This window comes from Hemitrygon akajei, chromosome 8 (genome assembly GCF_048418815.1).
Source record: "Hemitrygon akajei chromosome 8, sHemAka1.3, whole genome shotgun sequence".
Taxonomy (NCBI): domain Eukaryota; kingdom Metazoa; phylum Chordata; class Chondrichthyes; order Myliobatiformes; family Dasyatidae; genus Hemitrygon; species Hemitrygon akajei.
Window position 1 is genome coordinate 62,494,133 of NC_133131.1, and position 15,740 is coordinate 62,509,872.

At 46.4% G+C, this 15,740-nt stretch overlaps 1 protein-coding gene across 1 annotated transcript in view; it reads right to left on the reverse strand.

The window, feature by feature from the left end:
• pex19 (peroxisomal biogenesis factor 19) overlaps nt 1–15,041 on the reverse strand; it is a 44,974-nt gene extending 29,933 nt beyond the window's left edge. Inside the window, exons 1-3 of the mRNA XM_073053923.1 lie at nt 14,913–15,041; nt 14,316–14,410; nt 9,396–9,561 (exon numbers count right to left, since the gene is read on the reverse strand). Coding sequence (XP_072910024.1) covers nt 9,396–9,561; nt 14,316–14,410; nt 14,913–14,961 — 310 coding nt within the window. The 5' untranslated portion in view covers nt 14,962–15,041. The remainder of the gene's footprint in view (nt 1–9,395; nt 9,562–14,315; nt 14,411–14,912) is intronic.
• Between the last annotated feature and the right edge of the window lie 699 nt (nt 15,042–15,740).

Below are 15,740 nucleotides of genomic sequence, written 5' to 3' on the forward strand. Positions count from 1 at the left end.
AACCTCTGACAGCCCTCCACACTATCCACAGCACCTCCAACCATTGTATCATCAACAAATTTACTAACCTATCCCTCCATTTCTTCATCCAGGTCATTTATAAAAATCACAAAGAGTAGGGGTCCCAGAACAGATCCCTGAGGCACACCACTGGTAACCGACCTCCATGCAAAAGATGACCTGTCTACAACCACTTTTTGCCTTCTGTGGGCAAGCCAGTTCTGGATCCACAAAGCAATGTCTCCTTGGATCCCATGCCTCCTTACTTTCTCAATAAGCCTTGCATGGGGTACCTCGTCAAATGCCTTGCTGAAATTCATATACACTACATCTACTGCTCTACCTTCATCAATGTGTTTAGTCACATCCTCAAAAAATTCAATTAGGCTCACAAGGCATGACCTGCCTTTCACAAAGCCATGATGACTATTCCTAATCATATTATGCCTCTCCAAATGTTCATAAATCCTGCCCGTCAGGATCTTCTCCATCAACTTACCAACCACTGACGTAAGACCCACTGGTCTGTAATTTCCTGGGCTATCCCTACTCCCTTTCCTGAATAATGGAACAACAATCGCAATCCTCCAGAACCTCTGCCGTCCCCACTGATGATGCAAAGATCATTGCCAGAGGCTCAGCAATCTCCTCCCTCATCTCCCACAGTAGCCTGGGGTACATCTCATCCAGTCCTGGTGACTTATCCAACTTGATGCTTTCCAAAAGCTCCTGCACATCCTCTTTCTTAATATCCACATGCTCAAGCTTTTCAGTCCGCTGAAAATCATTCCCTTAATCGCTAAGATCCTTTTCCATAGTGAATACTGAAGCACTCATCAAGTACCTCTGCTAACTCCTCCGGTTCAATACACACTTACCCACTGTCATACTTGATAGGTCCTATTCTTTCACATCTTATCCTCCAATGCTATGGTAAAGTAGAATTGTGATCACTATCTCCAAAATGCTCTCCCACTGAGAGATTTGACACCTGACCAGGTTCATTTCCCAATACCAGATCAAGTACAGCCTCTTCTCTTGTAGGCTTATCTGCATATTGCATCAAAAAACCTTCTTGAACCCACCTAACAAACTCCACCTCATCTAGACCCATCGCTCTAGGGACATGCCAATCGATATTTGGGAAATTAAAATCTCCCACCGCAACAACCCTATAATTATTATATCTTTCCAGAATCTGTCCCCCTATCTGCTCCTCAATGTCTCTTTAGGTGGTCTATAAAAAACACCCAGTAGAGTTACTGACTCCTTCCTATTCCTAACTTCCACCCACAGAGACTCCGTAGACAATCCTTCCATGTCTTCCTACTTTTCTGCAGCCGTGACACCATCTCTGATCAACAGTGCCACGCCCCCACCTCTTTTGCTTCCTTCTCTGTCCTTTCTGAAACATCTAAACCCCGGCACTTGAAGTAACCATTCCTGCCCCTGAGCCATCCAAGTCTCTGTAATGGCCACCACATTATATCTCCAAGTACTGATCCATGCTCTAAGCTCATCCACTTTGTTCATAATACTCCTTGCATTGTTAAATTTTCTGAAAGTTTCGCTTTTAAATCTGCATTTGTTTGGTGTATGAGAGTCCCTGAAACAACGGTAACACACTTTGCACCACCAGGCAGGTTTCTGTATAGGCACTGCAATTTGGTTCTGTTATGTACCCCTGGGGGTTCATATTCTCTGTGGTCTCTCACTTTAAAACACCGTAAGTATTGAGACTGACTTTTGTTCTTTTTTGGATTTCTAACTGACTGCAGAATTGCTGGGTTGCTATGGTGAGCAGCTTGTGTTTATGGTTTCTCGAGACTTGTTTTGAATATACAAGGTCAGCTGGCTTTTCAGAATGATTCCTCTTACCTCTTGTGTGAGATTGGGGTAACCATGTAGAATCTACTGGTGTGTTGACCCTTGCCTGGGTGGTGGTTCCCTTTGTGACAAGCTACTGTTGGTGATAATCCATACATGGATTCTGTTTGAGTATCCTGTGACCACCACTTTGAGATGTCCCGTAGCTGAATTCGGGTGTGGTACCACTTGTGGTGAAAGGATATTCATTGAAGATCACTGTCAGTGATACTTCGTGTGTGAAGTGGAACAAATTCAGAGATAAAACCTACTGCTATTGTTATTTTGTATTGCTGTCGTGGAATTTGTGGAATATCGACATAATTGCCTTCTCACAACATATGCCTTTGCATTACAAATCTTTCTCTCTCCTCAAATCTACTCAACTCAGTATCACGAACTGAACTGACTTCGTTCCTGTACCATCGTAAGACTGTATCATTTACCACCTAAGCTTGAAGTTTGGGGTTTTATATTTACACACTTCTATATATTTGCATAAACTCTGATAACCTGTTTGATTTATCTGATTTTATATTACTATATTACATAGATACTAATAAATAGTGTTTTGTTTGTAGCAAAACCAGACTGCAGGTGTGTTCCATTTCTGCTGGTTCTTTCAACCCATTATGGAGTACGTAATAGTTCATTCACTTCAGTCCTGACTGCAACTCAATTTTATCTGCCTGTGGTTTCCATTGAAACAGATTTCAACTGCTTTTTAAAATATATGTTAGGAGCTATTTTTGAATGCTTTCTTGTAAATTCCACAAACTACATAATCTCAGTGTATTAAGAGCATTTCCAAACTAACAATGCTCAGTCACTTCAGGATTCACGCTACCAGGTTCAGGAACAGTTACTAACCCACAGGCGCTTCAAGAAAAGGGGATTACTACACTTATTCTACTTTTAGAGTTCCCACAACCGATGGTCTCACTTAAAGGACTTGTTATTTCATGCTCATTATTTATCGTTATTCATTTGCAGAATTTGTTGTCGGCATATCCTGCTTACAGTTACTCTTCGAGAGATTAACTAGGTATGCCAGCAGGAAAAATATGTTTGTATGTGGTGACATTAATGGACTCTGCCAATAAATTTCACTTTGAACTTTGAGTTTACATTAAGCAAGGTAGTCACGTATCACATTGTAGCATGATGATATACTCTGCATGGAGACCGGTGACCAGTGGTATGCCTCAGGGATCTGTTCTAGGACCCTTACTCTTTGTGATTTTCATAAATGACCTGGATGAGGAAGTGGAGGGATGGGTTAGTAAATTTGCTGATGACACAAAGGTTAGAGGTGTTGTGGATAGTGTGGAGGGCTTTCAGAGGTTACAGCAGGACACTGATAGGAAGCAAAACTGGGCTGAGAAGTGGCAGATGCAGTTCAACCCAGATAAGTGTGAGGTGGTTCATTTTGGTAGGTTAAATATGATGGCAAAATATAGTATTAATGGTAAGACTCTTGGCAATGTGGAGGATCAGAGGGATCTTGAAGTCCGAGTCCATAGGACACTCAAAGCTGCTACACAGGTTGACTCTGTGGTGCATTGGCCTTCATCAATCATGGGATTGAATTTAGGAGCCGAGAGGTAATGTTGCAGCTATATATGACCCTGATCAGACCCTACTTGGGAGTACTGTGCTCAATTCTGGTCGCCTCACTATAAGAAGGACGTGGAAACCATAGAAAGGTGCAGAGAAGATTTACAAGGATGTTGCCTGGATTGGGGAGCATGCCTCATGAGAAAAGGCTGAGTGAACTTGGCCTTTTTTCCTTGGAGTGATGGAGGATGAGAGGTGACCTGATAGAGGTGTACAAGATAATGAGAGACAGTGATTGTGTAGATAGTCAGAGGCTTTTTCCCAGGGCTGAAATGGCAGCACAAGAGGGCATAGTTTTAAGGTGTTTGGAAGTAGGTACAGAGGAGATGTCAGGGGTACTTTTTTTTTTTATTAACGCAGAGAGTAGTGAGTGCGTGGAATGGACTGCTGGCGGCAGTGGAGGTGGAAATGATAGGGTCTTTTAAGAGACTCCTGAATGGCTACATGGAGCTTAGAAAAATAGAAAGCTATGGGTAAGCCTAGGTAGTTCTTCAGCTTTGAGGACTGAAGGGCCTGTATTGTGCTGTATGTTTTCTATGTTTCTATGCTATCCATTTTATCCCTGATGAGATCGCTCTGCTAGAGAGGAAGACTGCCTTTTGATCACTGGTGAGATTGTTCTGCTACGGACAGGGGAGACTGCTTTTTATCCCTGGTGGGATCGCTCTGCTACAGAGAGGGGAGACTGCCTTTTTATCCCTGGTGGGATTGCTCTGCTACAGAGAGGGAGATCCCAGTGTCCATCAACTGTGCAAGGTTGCAAAACTGTTCGTTTTGAAGTACAAATGCCACCATTTGAGCCAAGTTTGAAATCAGTTTGGATTTAATTTTTTTCCTGTACGGAAAATTTGAAATCATTAAACTATCTAACTATTACAGTATTTTCAGCTAGAAAATCACGATATTTTAGACATAAGGCATTAACGTTCATTGCCAAAGATGAAGTCACAATCTGCAATTGTGGAGAAATCAAAAGCTGACCATTCTTGTACCTCATCTTCAGGAAACCTTTCTTCTAAATGAACACAAAGACTATTTATAAAAGTCAACAGCGAACTTGTATCTACTGTGACGTTTTCTTCACATTGTTAGCTTAGCAAAACTTAAAATAAATTTGAAGTTCTTTTGCGCTTCACGCCCTTTGCTTCTTTTGAATTTGACATAGTGAATCAATATTTTTTTCAATAAAAACTTAGTAAGCTATCTACAGGATTTGAAACAGATCTTTGTAAACTTTACAAAGATGGCTGCCGGCGTGATGCAGCTGTACAAACCGGAACAGGAAAGGTGAGGTTAGTGACATGCATTGTGGTATTTGAAAAACCAACTAACTAGTTAATAGAAACATTTAGCTAAAAGATTATTTTCAATAAATATAATTATTACATTATTTTAGGCAATTAACCTTTAGTGCGCACATCAATTTCCTTTGTGCACTGGTTGAAAAACGTGTGCGCATGCACACACACACAGCTTAGAGGGAACATAGTTGGGGACTATAATAACAGGTTAAAATTAAGTGCCAACTTATGTGTGCTCTGTTCTGGATAGTGTACAAATTTCTGTTTGTCTTTCATTGAGGAATCTGCCTGCAGCTTGTTTAGATTAATGACTCACAGATCTCTCCTGAAGACTGTCCTGGGGGTTGGGTTCTCATGGGTTGCACACCTCCTGACTTATGGTTTCGCATGAATTGAGCTAAGTTCCCTCTTTGCTTAGGGAAGGGGAGGACTCACTGGTAAGGACAGGAATGAACATCTGCCTGTAATTAAGTCAGAGCCTAGCAAAGGGAATAATTAATAAGGGCTGGACAATACATTCATCTGTAATTAAAATCTTGATTCAGTGGATGCTCTTATCTAAGTAATTAAGTTTTGCTCCAACAGACTTGTTGGGAATGCTAGTTGAACTAAGTGCTCTTTGTCTCGCTAGTTCTATAAATTGTAACGTTTCTGCATGTTAGACAGAGGTTTGACACGAGCCCCCAGAGGGAGACGAACTCTGTCTCTCTGTTGTGTGTGGCTCCAAACTTCTCGCCAGTTGAGTCCAAACAAATAAACTGGTGAAAAGGATAAAGAACTGTTTGTGGTGTGGTTATTGGTCTGGCGAATTTAAGTTTTCAGAGGGAGACTGCCTTTTTATCCCTGGTGAGTTCGCTTTGCTATGGAGAGGGAGACTGCCTTTTTATCACTGGTGAGATCGCTTTGCTACAGAGAGGGAGACTGCCTTTTTATCCCTGGTGGGATCGCTCTGCTATGGAGAACGGAAAATTATGTAGAAAAATACACACGTATATATATAAACATACATATATATACACATCTACACACATACACACCTGGATAGTCAAGAGACTTTTTCCCAGGGCTGAAATGGCTAACATGGGAGGGCACAGTTTTAAGGTGCTTGGAAGTAGGTACAGAGATGTCAGGGGTAAGTTGCTTCTTTTTTTTTAAAACGCAGAGAGTGGTGAGTGTGTGGAATGGGCTGCTGGCGGCAGTGGTGGAGGTGGAAACAATAGGGTCTTTTAAGAGGCTCCTGGATGGATACATGGAGCTTAGAAAAGCAGAGGGCTATGGGTAAGCCTAGGTAGTTCTAAGATAAGGACATGTTCGGCACACATTGTGCTGTAGCATAGAAATCTATGTTTCTATTTCTACACACATATACAGTGCCTTTAAAAAGTATTCACTCTCTTTTGGAAGTTTTCATGTTTTATTGTTTTCAAGATTGAAGCACAGTCCATTTAATTAGGCTTTTTGACACTGATCAACAAAAATAGACTTCTGTGTCAAAGTGAAAACATCTCCTCAAAGTGATCTAAAATAATTATAAATGTAATATAAATATAAAACACAGGAGCAGAATTAGGCCATTCAGCCCATTGAGTCTGCTCCACCATTCCATCATGGCCGATCCCAGATCCCACTCAACTCCACGCACGCCTTCTCGCAATATCCTTTGATGCCTTGACCGATCAGGAAACTATCATCTTCTGCCTTAAATATACCCATGGATGGCCTCCACCACAGTCTGCGGTAAAGCATTCCACAGACTCACTACTGACTAAAAAAATTCTTTCTTAGCTTAGTTCTAAAAGGTCACTCCTCAATTTTGAGGCTATACCCTCTAGTTCTGGATACCCCCACCATAGGAAACATCCTCTCCACATCCACCCTATCTAGTCCTTTCAACATTCCGAAGGTTTCAATGAGATCCTCCCACATTCTTCTAAATTCCAGTGAGTACAGGCCCAAAGCTGCCAAATGTTCCTATGTTAACCCCTTCTGTTGACACAAAATAACTGACTGCATAAGTATTCACCCTCTTTCATATGACACACCAAGTCATCACTGAGTCAACCAGTTGGTTTTAGATGCCATAAAATTAGTTAAATGGAGATCACTGAGCAGAGTCAAAGGGTTTCCAATGTTTGTCGTAGAAATACACCTGTATCTGGAAGGTCCAACTGCTGATAAGTCAGCATCCTGGCAAAAACTACACCAGGAAGACAAAGAACACTTCAAGCAACTCTGAGGAAAGGTTACTGAAAAGTCAGGAGATGGATACAAGAAAATTTCCATGTCATTGAATATCCCTTGGAGTACGGTTAAATCAATTATCAAGAAATGGACAGAATATGGTACAACTGTAAATCTTCCCAGAGCAAGCTGTCCTCAAAAACTGAGTGACCGTGCAAGAAGGAGGCTCTTGAGGGAGGCCAACAAGATACCAATGCAACTCTGGAGGAGTTACAAGCTTCAGTGGCTGAGATGGAAGAGACTGCTCATACAACTGTTGGTCAGATGCTTCACCAGTTGCAGCTTTATGGGAAAGTGGCAAAGAGAAAGCCACTCACAATGAAAAAAACTCAGATGAAATCTCAGCTAGAGTTTGCCTGAAGGCATGTGGGGTCTCTGAAATCAGCTGAAAGGCTCTTTTTGTCCACTCTATGGTCATGCCACACATCATCAAAAACACACCATACCTACCGTGAAGCACAGTGGTGACTGCATCGTGTTGTGGGGATGCTTTACTGAAGCAGGCCCTGGAAATCTTGTGAAGGTAGAGGGTAAAATGAATGAAGCAAAATATAGGGAAATCCTGGAGGAAAACCTGATGCAGTCTGCAAGAGAACTGCGACTTGGGAGATTTGTTTTCCATCAAGACAATGACCCCAAGCATAAACATAAAACTTCACAGGACTAGCTTAAAAACAAAGTTAATGTTCTGGAGTGGCCAAGACAGAGTCCAGAATATCTCTTGGAGTACAATTGAAAATTTGTGGCTGGACTTGAAAAGGGCTTTTCACTCACAATCCCCGTGAAATCTGACAGAGCTTTAGCAGTTTTGTAAAGAAGAATGGGGAAAAATTAGTGTCCAGATGTGCAAAGCTGATGGAGACCTATCCACACAGACTCCAGGCTGTAACTGCGGCCAAAGCTGCATCTACTTGACGGGGATGAGTAATTATGCAATAATTTATTTTGTGTTTAATAACTGTAATAAATGTAGACCAATTTATAGAGATGTTTTCACTTTAACATGAAAATCATTTCTGTTGATGTGTCAAAAAAAGCCAAATTTAATCCAATACCATAGATACTGCCTGCCAAGTTCCTGCACCATTTTTCATGTGTTGCACTGGATTTCCAGCAACTGTAGAATCCCTTGTGATTATTTTCTCCTTTGTTTCTAATGCTTTTCTTAAACAAAGGAAGAATACTGGATAATCTTGAGTACGTTGAGACATAACCTTTGGCAGAAGGTCCCAATAATCTCCTCTCTTGAAAACCTGGGATAGATCTCTTTACTTCAGCCCTCCCCCTCCTACTGCTTTCACCTGTCACCTTATTGTTCTCCCTCCCCTCCCCCCACCTTCCCAATCTGACTCATCTTTTGTCTCCAGTCCTGAAATGTCAACTGTACTGTTTTCCATGGACGCTACCTGGCCTGCTGAGTTCCTCCAGCATTTTGTGTGTATTGCTCGGATTTTCAGCATCTGCAGATTTTCTCTTGCTTGTGATAGATCCAAAATGCAAGTTTATAACTTACTCAATGGCAACTTCATGAGGTACACCTGCTCAATATTTCAAATATCTAATCAGCCAATCATGTGGCAGCAACTCAATGCACAAAAGCATGCAGACATGGTCACGAGGTTCACTTGTTGGTCAGACCAAACATCAGATTGGGAGAAGAAATGTGATCTAAGTGACTGACTTTGGAATGTTTGTTGGTGCCAGATAGGACAGTTTGAGTATCTTAGAAATTGCTGATGTCCTGGGCTTTTAATGCATACAGCCTATAATTTACAAAGAGTGGGGTGAGAAACAAAATTCATCAGGAAGCGGTAGTTCTGTGGGCGAAAAATGCCTTGTTAACGAGAAAGGTCAATGGAGATGAGCCAGACTGGTTCATGCTGAGAGAAAAGCAATAGTAACTCAAACAACCACAGTGGTGAGCAGTGGAGCATCTCTGAATGTACAACATGTTGAACGTTGAAGTGGATGGGCTACAGCAGCAGGAGACCACATTAGGTTTAACTACAATGGCCACTTTATTACATCTCATGAAATCCCTGACTGCACACTCTCCATGTCCCTGATGAAAAATGAATCTTTCTCAGTAATAAGCAACACCTACAGACATCCCTCCTGAGAATGCATAGCCTACCACCATTAGTGCAAGATACCACAGCCACTGTATTCAGTCTACTAGTCTACTGCTCTATTCTATACCTCTTTTCACTGACTGGCTAGTCTTGTGCCACTGCAGTGAGGGGGTTGTGTTCAGAGAGGAGGGGATGATCTGAGTCAATGCTCCCTTTTCCAAGGCCCACATACAAAAGATTCAGTGTAAAATGACCAAGACTCCCAGTGAGGTTTGAACTTGGGGTGAACAAAACTCACCAACCCTGCCCACGATCTCAGACAGCTTATGGAACTGTTCAACGAGCTGTGGCTCCTGTCCTGCCAACTCCTTCATAGCATTGTCAAACTCTGCTGAAGCCTGAGCCGCCAGTTCCGAGTCAAAGAGCTCCTGGAAAAAGCGGTCCTGTGCCGAGAACAGAGGCTCCTGGGGAGACAGGAAGACAAAAAGGCATCACACACTCCCAGGGTCAGACACAGAGTGAAACTCCCTCTACACTGTCCCATCACACACTCCCAGAGGTGAGACACAGAGTGAAACTCCCTCTACACTGTCCCATCACACACTCCCAGGGTTAGTCAGAGTGAAACTCCCTCTACACTGTCCCATCACACACTCCCAGGGTCAGACACAGAGTGAAACTCCCTCTACACTGTCCCATCACACACTCCCAGAGGTGAGACACAGAGTGAAACTCCCTCTACACTGTCCCATCACACACTCCCAGGGTCAGACACAGAGTGAAACTCCCTCTACACTGTCCCATCACACACTCCCAGAGGTGAGACACAGAGTGAAACTCCCTCTACACTGTCCCATCACACACTCCCAGGGTCAGACACAGAGTGAAACTCCCTCTACACTGTCCCATCACACACTCCCAGAGGTGAGACACAGAGTGGAGCTGTTCTGAATGAGCTGGGAGAAATCGAGGAAAAACTGCTGTATAAAGTTCGTGAGATACTTTGGAGGTGGCTCGTAATGTCTCTTGGACATGTGAGTGAGTGGCTGTTTTAGTGTGGAAGCTTCGTTTGGAGTTTTTCTGCCAGTTTGTACTGTGTTTGTTGACGGCTGCTAACCGTGTAGCTCCCAGCTGCGGCAGCTGGCAACTCGCCAGGAAGCCGTTCCACTCCAAAAACCGGAGGCAAACGCCATTGCTCCCCCACTAACATCGGGTCAACGTTCCTCCTCCTTCATCGTCGTGTTCCTCGTTCGGTTAAGAGCCGGAGCATCTGTTGAGACATTTCGACCTCTCACAGCCTGGGAATTCTTCAGGACCGACAGAGCCTTTCCTGGCGTTAGAATTTCTGGTGCCGAACCAGCAAGGTACTGTCGAGTACAAACTTTTCTGGTCAGTTACTCAACTCGCTCCAGGACTTATAATCGGCGCCGCCGTATATATCTCGATTCGGACATAGTGCTAGCATGACGGACCGGTCTCCAGGGAGTCACAGGCCTTCAGGGGGTTATGCAAAGGCGACTGCCTCTCCAGCCTCGGACAATGTCCTGCTTCGGTTGGTGGAAGAGGAACGCAGGGTGCAATGTATTTTGCATCCTGGAATTACTCTGGAAAAGTGTGCAGAGGCCATGGAGAACTTGGTTGGGAAAGGTGGTATTTTGGCCACCGAGAAAGAGTTTGGGAAGGCAGTGTTTTATCTGGAGAATGATGAGTTAGTGCACCGTCCTCTTAGCAGGGGGATCACGGTGGAAAACATCTTTTTACAGATGGAGCTGGTGACAGCTCCCATGCAACGAATTGTCCTCTGTCACGTTAAGCCTTTCATCCCCAACGAGGATCTGCTTCCCCCACTAGCCCGCCTGGGACAAGTAAGGTCAGAGATAACTGCCATCAGACACAAATTTAAGAGATGCACCCTCTGCAACATAATCTTTTTCTGGCTTCAGGTGTTCATGCAGCTGGAACGGGAGGATGATGTTGAGGGCTGGTTTACTGTCCGGCACAAGGGGGTAGGCCATCAGGTGTATTGGAGCTCTGAGCACCCACAGTGCCATGCGTGCAGGGAGGTGGGGCACTTTCAGAGGAACTGTCCTAACACCCGAAACCCTAGGGAGTCCACATCGGGCACCAGTGCCCCAGATACCTCTGTCCCTGATCCTAATCCTGCACCTGCCCCTGCCCCTACTCCTACATCATCCTACGTCTCCTGGATGACCTGGTAAGGAACATCAGGATGAGAAGCAGCCTCACTCCTTTGGGAGACAGTGGGTTACAGGGTGGCGTTGGCACCACTCAGGCCCGGAAAGCAGAAAGTATTATTGCTTTTTTTCTGGATAGTGTGGTTGAGGGCGTCTCCGCTCTCACTGGGAAGGGTACTGGTGCTGAAGCCTAGTGTGCTCCCGACATGAAACTTACCACCGCTAGTCTAAATGTAAACGGTAGCAGGGGTCCTCTCCGCAGATCTCTCAGTCCTCAGGGATGGGATATATGCAGTGAGTTTCCTGCAGGAAAACCATACTTCTACTTATTGGAGAAGTGGCGGGGAGTTCAAAAGCAGCTGGTGGAGTTACTGGCGGCTGATGAAATTATCAAAGTCCGCTCATTCTATCGGTCCTTATTCTCACCAGATCTGACAAATGCAGAGGCGTGCAATGAGGTCTGGAAAGATTTGCCTAAGGTCAGCCCAGAGGACGCAGTGCATCTGGACACTCCCCTGACTTGGCAGCTCTGGAGGGGCAAGTCCCCAGCTTAGATGGTCTGAGTGTAGAGAGTTTTACCAGGCTTTTTGGGATGTCCTGGGGAGAGCCTAGCCACCGGCGAAATGCCCCTCTCATGGTGGAGAGCTGATGTGATCCTACTGCCCAAGAAAGGAGACCTCCGCCTGCTAAAGAACTGGGGCCTGGTCTCTCTCTTGTGCGCAGACTACAAGATCTTCGCCCGGGCAATGGCCAACCGTCTTGGTTCGGTAATGAGACAGGTGATCCATCCTGACCAATCTTACACAGTCCCGGTCTGCTCCATCCAAGACAATGTCCACCTTGTATGGGACCTGATCCACCTGCTCCAGGAGACTGGGCCCCCGGCAGCATTTTTTACTCTTAAACAGGAGAAGGCGATTGACTGGGTAGACCAGCTTCCTGGTGGGCACTCTGAAGGCTTTTGGGCTCAGACCACACTTTGTGGCCCGAGTTCGGCTCCTATACTCTGCCGCAGAGTGCCTTATTAAGATCAACGGATTACTGACAGCGCTCATTCCCTTCAGAAGAGGAGTACGTCAGGGTGCTCCATGTCCAGTCAATTATTTGCAGTCTGCGTCGAGCCATTCCTGAGCCTTTTTTGGCAAAGGCTGACGGGTCTGGATTGGCGTGAACCAGACATGGAGGTCGTCCCCTTGGCCTGCGCCGACGATGTACTCCTCGTGGTGACAGATCCCAGTGACCTGCGGAGGATGCGTGAGTGCCAAGAAGTTTTCTCGGTGGCATCCTCCGTCAGAATCAACTGGTCAGTGGCAGGTGGACTCCCTGCCGGAGGAGATGAGAGCTTTTGAGTGGAGCACCAGACGTCTTCTCTATCTGGCAGGACCTGGAGACGAAAGTCACGGCCCAGCTGGGGCGCTGGTCAGACCTTCTCAGGGTGCTTTCCTATCGAGGCAGGGTGGTGGTCATAAAGCAGCTGGTGGCCTCCATGTTGTGGTACTGGATGGTCACCTTGGCACCTCCTGCCTCTTTTGTCACGAGATTGCAGAGGAAGTTAGTGGACTTCTTCTGGGGTAACAGGAAACACTGGGTCTCTGCAGCAGTCTTGAGTCTCCCAGTGGGAGAAGGCGGACAGTCGCTGGTGTGCGTACGTACGCGACTGGCGGCTCTCTGACTCAGGACTCTGCAGAGATTCCTGTACACTGAGTACCCTCCCAGGTGGCACGTGTTGGTGACATTCATCCTCCGGAGGGGCTGCTGTCTTCACGAAGACATGCGGCTACCACCGGCGGGTGTCAACCGTGCTGCTTTGAGGAGTCTGCCTGGCTTCTATCAGGACCTACTGAGAGTCTGGAACATGGTTGCCTCAGGCTGGGAATCCCCTCCTCTGGCAGAGGGCGGAGTCCTGGCCGACCCTTGCCCGACCTCAGTGGATGTTGATGAGGCTCAGGTGTGTGGACTGACTCAGGCTGAGCTACTTGTCGGGCCCAGACCTTGCAATCTTCTCCAGGAGCTGTGTCCACACAACTTGAGCCGTCTCTTCTCCACACCCACAATCCCATTCAGGGATGCAAATAGGAGGTATCTGCAAGGGCTGCTGTTCCACACCCTCCACTTCCTTGCCCTTGTCCACCAACCCGACAAGCCATGGCGGTCAGTTTTTCTTTCCACCTAGAGGTGAGGCAGGTTCCCAATGAAAGTCCCTTTATTCCCATGCACCTGGGGGATCTGGAGTGGAGGCTGCTGCATAGAGCAGTGCCTTGTAATAAATTATTTAGTTTGTAGGTGGATCTCCCAGCCACATGTCACTTTTGCGGGCTGGAGGAGACCATGTTCCAGATGTACATGGAGCGTGTGAGGCTGCAGCCCCTTTTTTGCATATTTGCATGGGCTGCTTCTCACCTTCTGGCTGCATTTTAGCCCCACCCTATTTATATATGGTCATCCAGTAAGGAGGGGGGGAATGGAGGGATGAGGATGTCCTTGTCAACTTGCTCCTGGGACAAGCAAAATCAGCCACCCGTGGGTCTTGGAAACGGGTGGTGGGAGGACCTGCCCGGGTAGACTGCCTCGCAATATTTAGGGGGTACAGTATGTTCATGCCTGGGTAAATATTGAAAAGGAACTTGTGCAGTCCATGGCAAGCTTAGAGGCATTCCAGAACCGTTGTGCTCCACGGGGTGTAATTGCCATCATTGATAGAGATGGAAGCAATTTGGTTACATGTGTATTTTTCTATTTGTAGTGAAGTAATTGTGTTAGTATATATTGTACAGCACCAATATTTGTAATAAAGGAATTTTGTACAAAAAAGGGTCAGAGAGAGAATGAAACTCCCACCACACAGTCCCAGGGCCAGACACAGAGTGAAACTCCCTTTACACTGTCCCACCACGCACTCCCAGGGTCAGACACAGAGTGAAACTATCTCCCATCCTCAGGATGGATTAGACACAGATTGACGCTCTCAATCTCTGCTGTTGTTTGATGGTAGTCTTCCAACCGAGTATGAATCTGAAACTTACAGTTGTGGCCGTTGCTGGGGGCTTCTGAGCTGCCGCTGGGTTGGGGTGAGCAGGCTGCGAGGCTGGACTGGTACTGTCAAAATCACTGAGAGCGCCTTGAAAAAGTGAGAGCACCTCAGTCAGGATGATGTCAAAGAGAATGTCCCCAATCCAGCCTTGCATTCGGCCTCCTGCCCCCACTAGCTCCACCGAACCCACTGCCCTCCCCCTTCTCTGTTCCTCCCCACCCACCGTACTCCCTCCCCACCCCTCTGTCCCTCCCCAACCTTCCCTCTTACTTTCCCTCCCTACTCCTTCCTCTCCTCCACCCAACTCCCTCCCTCCCCAACTCAGCCAACCTTACTCCATTCCTCTCCCCTTCATTCTCCCCACCCCCAGCATTCCCCCATACTCCTTACACCCACTGTCCATTGCTCTCCTCCCGTCACTCTCTTGGCTCTTTAATGGAGCCCCTACTCCCATGGTGATCTCTGTCCTATCACCGACAGGATATCCCATGGTACCTTCTGACCCTTTCTACCACAGCATTATTTCCTACTCGGACACTAATACTTCTTTGCTCGCCTGACCAGCAGGCCCTGACCTTCCGGCACTTACTCTCCAGAATCTCCTGCAGCTCCGGGTCCTCCTCTCCGCCCTCCGCCATCTTGCTCTCTCCACCTTACGACATGACGTCTTAGGGCAACCTGCCACCGCCACTTTAGTGACGTCAGTACGTTCATCGTACTGCCGGTATCCGCGCCGTTCGTGGAAGGACGATTTGCCACGCAGGTGACGTCACCAGCATGGGGGGGGGGCGGCGCCTGCGCATTATTTCTGAGTGCGTGAAGAGTTGCTCAGGGCTGCGGGTGAGGCCGTTCGGCCCGTCAAGCTCATACCCCATATGATATAGGAGCAGAATTAGACCCTTTGGCCCATCGAGTTCTGCTCCACTGCTCCAGTCATCATTGCTGATTTACATCACGGCTCCTCGGTAGAGATCGTTAAGATCACCAAATTTCTTGGTGTTCACCTGGCGGAGAATCTCACCTGGTACCTCAACACCAGCTCCATAGCAAAGAAAGCCCAGCAGCATCTCTACTTTCTGCGAAGGCTGAGGAAAGTGCATCTCCCCCCATCCTCATCACATTCTACAGGGGTTGTATTGAGAGCATCCTGAGCAGCTGCATCACTGCCTGTTTCGGAAATTGCACCATCTCGGATCGCAAGACCCTGCAGAGGATAGTGAGGTCAAATGAAAAGATAATCGGGGTCTCTCTTCCGTGATAGCAGGAAGAGAGACCCCGATTATCTTTTCATTTGACCTCACTATCCTCTGCAGGGTCTTGCGATCCGAGATGGTACAAACTCCGTCTGGGAGTTTCCCTCCTGCCGTCTGGGAAAATGCTCCGAAGCATTCGGGCTCTCACGACCAGACTATGTAAC